The 4,182-nt window shown below is 54.5% G+C and overlaps 1 protein-coding gene across 1 annotated transcript in view; it reads right to left on the reverse strand.

The window, feature by feature from the left end:
• Window positions 1-200: 200 nt before the first annotated feature.
• Disp3 (dispatched RND transporter family member 3) overlaps window positions 201-4,182 on the reverse strand; it is a 52,784-nt gene continuing 48,802 nt past the window's right edge. The window contains exons 19-21 of the mRNA XM_029475798.1: window positions 3,701-3,814; window positions 3,107-3,273; window positions 201-2,178 (exon numbers count right to left, since the gene is read on the reverse strand). Coding sequence (XP_029331658.1) covers window positions 1,816-2,178; window positions 3,107-3,273; window positions 3,701-3,814 — 644 coding nt within the window. The 3' untranslated portion in view covers window positions 201-1,815. The remainder of the gene's footprint in view (window positions 2,179-3,106; window positions 3,274-3,700; window positions 3,815-4,182) is intronic.

A 4,182-nucleotide genomic window follows, 5' to 3' on the forward strand; every position in this document is an offset into this window, starting at 1 on the left:
ACCTCTGAGTTTGAGGTCAGCCTGCTCTATAGAGCAGGTTCCAGGACAGCCAAGGCTACACAGAGAAACCCTGTCTCAAACTGAGCTGACGCCTGTGTGTGTGATGACCCTGCCTCCCAAGTGTGCTGCGATCCTAATGCCTAGTCCCCAGGGACAGGGGGACTCTCTATAGCCAACCAGGTTAAGATGAAGTCATTTGGGTGGGGCCAACTCCAGTATGACAGATGTCCCTCTTAGAGAAATGCGGACATGAAATGACAGACACACGGAGACCAGCAGATGCCCAGCAGCCAGCGGGCCTGGATCAGATCCCCTCTTTGGATTCTCGGAGGGAACAGCCCTGCTGTCAGAGATGAGGGTCTTCTGCTGCAGACATCTGTGGTGCCATCATGGTGCCTCAGGGAATGAATACCAACTCCAAGAAGAGCGTCTGTTGTGTCACATGCCAGCCAGTACCCGCTTGATCACTTCATTTCTTCACTGTGGATGGTGGGTCTAAAGGCTTGATATTTCCTCAACAAACACTGGGCACCATGCCACGCCAGGCACAACTAGGCAAGAATACAGTGGTCTCAGTCTTGCACCCAGCCTCCCCTTGCACATCTACTGGTGACCATGTGAGCTGATGTGTAGACCACCCTGGAGTCCTTTCTCGCCCTCAGGGATCTATCCTGATCCCCGAACTGTCCTGTTCAGTCTATGTCCAGCTTTCTAAGACCCAAAAAGCACAACGTCTATGCCCAGGAAGAAGTCTGGTGGCTGTCACAATGCCAAGCTTTCAAAAATGCTCAACTGTGGGTCCGGATGGACCCCATAAAGGCACAAACATCTCCTGGGTTCCACCCACTTCTCACTGGGAGGCCCTGGCCTCACACTGAGCCCAAGTGCTCCCATCTCTGTACTGGACACCTTCTACCCAGGTCTGGTGTCACCCTCTGTGTCAGGCTGCGTGTGAACACTTAGTTATTTCAATTTTAAGGACATGATGGAGCTAGCGAGGCTGAAAATGCTTGTGTTAATAGCAGCGGTCTGCAGTTTCGTCTCACTTTAATAGGGACCATCTGCCATGAGCAGGCGGCAGGCATAGCCAGCTAGCTTCTCCCCATTTGTGCGGCACCCCGCCACACACCAGTCATTCACTCTCAGTCAGGTGGGGGTGCCAAGGTTTGGATCTGTAGGGATAGTAGAGCCACAACTCCAGGGAGGGATTTTGAGGTGCCCCGGAGGCTGGGGCTTGGGCTAGGACATGCATGATCCCGAGAAGTGCCTCTGTCTCTGCTGGCTTGGCCCACAGCAGGGTCACCAAGCACTGGTTGCATAGAGCTGGGGGGTGGGTGGGCCCCCTATCCTGGATCTGCTGTGCTCTTCCTGCCAAAAGCCCAGGGAGACCTGTGCTTTGAGACAATTCTGGCTCTGCCCTGATCCAGCACAGAGCAGTCCCTGCCTCCTGGTGCTTTAGTTTCCACATCTGTAGAATAGTTGGTCCTGAAATGCCCACCCAAGCAAGTCACGAACACTGAAGCAGTGTGAGAGGAGACCCCGGTAGGAAGCCACCTGCTTGGTGGTGACCAGGTATAGGAGGAGGGGCCAGGCAAACTTCAGTGAAGGGGCCCAGATAGTATAGGGGTATCTGACTTTACTTCCAGTCTGAGCTGTGCTGAAGGTGGTGTGGCCCCACAGCTCCGGGTTTCAGTTCCACGAAGCCTGTGAGGGGAGCTAGTTGGAATTCGACCAGAAATCAGAGAGCCCCTGGGTCTCAGATCTCTCATCCCCCGCTGCAAGGCAACTCGAGTGAGTCTGGACGCAAGCACAGGGCTATAGCGAGGCCCCGCTGGGAAGAGGGATCTTGTAGCCACTGCGCAGGAGCACAAGACAGGCACCCAGCCCTAGGGCTCCTGCCAGCAGCACAGCACCCAGGGCCTTAAGAAAGGAAGTCCTGGTCCGGGTGAAGGAACCGGGGGCCATGATGCCCAGCAGGGCGGTGCTGACGGTGAGAGTGTAGAGGATGGACACGCCCGTGTTGAGTGCCACGATCTTCCCGAACTTGGCGAACGGGGCGATGATGCAGAAGAAGAGTGGGACGGTGGCAATGACGGTGGTGAGTGCACTGGACACGATGGCCACGCCCACATGCCGGACGGCCTCGAGGGTCCTCCACTGGCGCTGAGAGCTGGGATCCTGAGACAGGAGAGAGAGAGAGAGAGAGAGCTGGGGCTTGACTGTGGGGGTACACCAGCGTATACTGCTGCCCCAGGCTGGCTCTGCCTGAGAGGCTCCCATCCCATGTTGATAGGCTGTAGGACAGGAGGGTAAGCATGGTGGATCCTCAAAAAATGGGAGCTCTGACTGGAGTTACTCTATCCTTCTAACCGAAAAGTGATTAAAAGTGTAGATGACTTGATTTTAGTCAGTCTTAATTTTTATAAGTCTTCACATCAAAATAGGAAAAAAATGAAACTGTGGATGTTAGATTTAGTTGTTACCTTGACACATCCCAGAATCACCTGGGAGAAGGATCTCTGTGAGGGGCTGTCCACATTGGGTTGGGTTGAGGGGGCCACAGCCTACCATGGGTGGTACCATTCCCTAGGCAGGGGATTGTGAACTGTGTGGCAGTGGATTAGTCAAGCTGAGTGCCAGCAAGAGAGTGAGCGAGGGAGTGAGTGAGTGAGCGGGCGAACAAGCAAGATAGCACACATTCAGTTTCTCTCTGCTCCAGACTAAAGAAGGATGTGGCTAGACGTCTGAGGCTTTGGCCCTGATCTGTCCATAATGATGGGCTACAAAGTGGAATTATAAGTCAAACAAACCCTTCTTCATCTGAACTGCTTTTTGTTGGGGTTGCTTTATCACGGCAATAGGTATTTAATTAGAACAACTCTACCCCCAAGCCCCTCCTTAGCTCCACAGCAAGCTTTGGCTGTGGTCTCGTGACTGGAAAAACACCTCGTGCACCTAGAGCTGAGGATTGAGACACTGCAGTCTTGGGAACAGGTTATCAGACATGGCTTGCCTGGTATGGGGGTATCCATCTATCCTTAGGGGCCCTGCCATTGTCCCAAGGTGGGAGCTGAGTCAGGGCTCAGACGTACATGGGGCTGCTTACCTCAGCCTGCTGTGGGGGTAGGTTCTCCCCAGCCAGCAGGTAGCCTTCTACCAGATGGACACAGTAATCCACAGAGGAGCCAACCAGGATGGACAGGGAGATAGCCTCCACAGCACCCATCTCCCAGCCACTCCAGTACATGATGGTCACCACGAGGCAGACGATGCCTGTAAGAGGGACAGCAAGGGTATAGCCTAGACCTTTCCCCACCCATGTGGTACTAGAGGGTCCCTGGGGAATGGAGACATCTGGAGTCAAGAGGGATGCTGGCACTCAGTGGCATAGAGAGGGACGGGAGGAGGGAGGAGGAAAGAGGGAGGAGGGAGGACGCAGACACAGCAACATGTCACTCACCTACAGGATGCCACAGACAGATAGGGGTGAGGATTGCAAGGAGGCCTTTGCTAAGACTGGGTGGCCAGAGGCTCAGAGAAAGTCATTGCCTTGAGGACGGGAAGACCCCTACTTGATCCCAACCCCCACCAGCCTGTCCCACTGTCCCAGCAACCACATACCAACACCCAGCCTGCTGTCTCCTGCCATGTGCCCTGGCCGATGCCATCCCTGGTGCACCGTCACCCTGGCCACACATACCTAGGATACTCAGGAGCACAGGCAGCAGCAGGAGGACGTGGGTGGTGAACACGGCCACCGCAGCCACACAGATGAGTAGAGAGAGGACCAGGCCGTACAGGGCACTCTGTACCCCTGCAAGGTATGAGAGAAGGGAGCTCAGGGGGCTGCAGGGCAAGGAGACTGAAGCTCCCCTTTCCCCCAATACAGAGGTCACCAGCATTGTACGAAGTGCCAGTCACAGCAGCTTGGCCACCCCGAGGCACATGGCCTCCCTGTTGAAGTGTGGACTGCACACAGGTAAATTTTATTTGGAGCTTGAGGAGTTAAACATGCCCCCTGTATTAGTTAGGGTTTTACTGCTGTGAACAGACACTATGACCAAGGCAAGTCTTATAAAAAACAACAACATTTAATTGGGGCTGGCTTACAGGTTCAGAGGTTCAGTCCATTATCATCAAGGTGGGAGCATGGCAGTATCCATGCAGGCATGACGCAGGAGG

Source organism: Mus caroli, chromosome 4 (assembly GCF_900094665.2).
Source record: "Mus caroli chromosome 4, CAROLI_EIJ_v1.1, whole genome shotgun sequence".
NCBI classification, from domain to species: domain Eukaryota; kingdom Metazoa; phylum Chordata; class Mammalia; order Rodentia; family Muridae; genus Mus; species Mus caroli.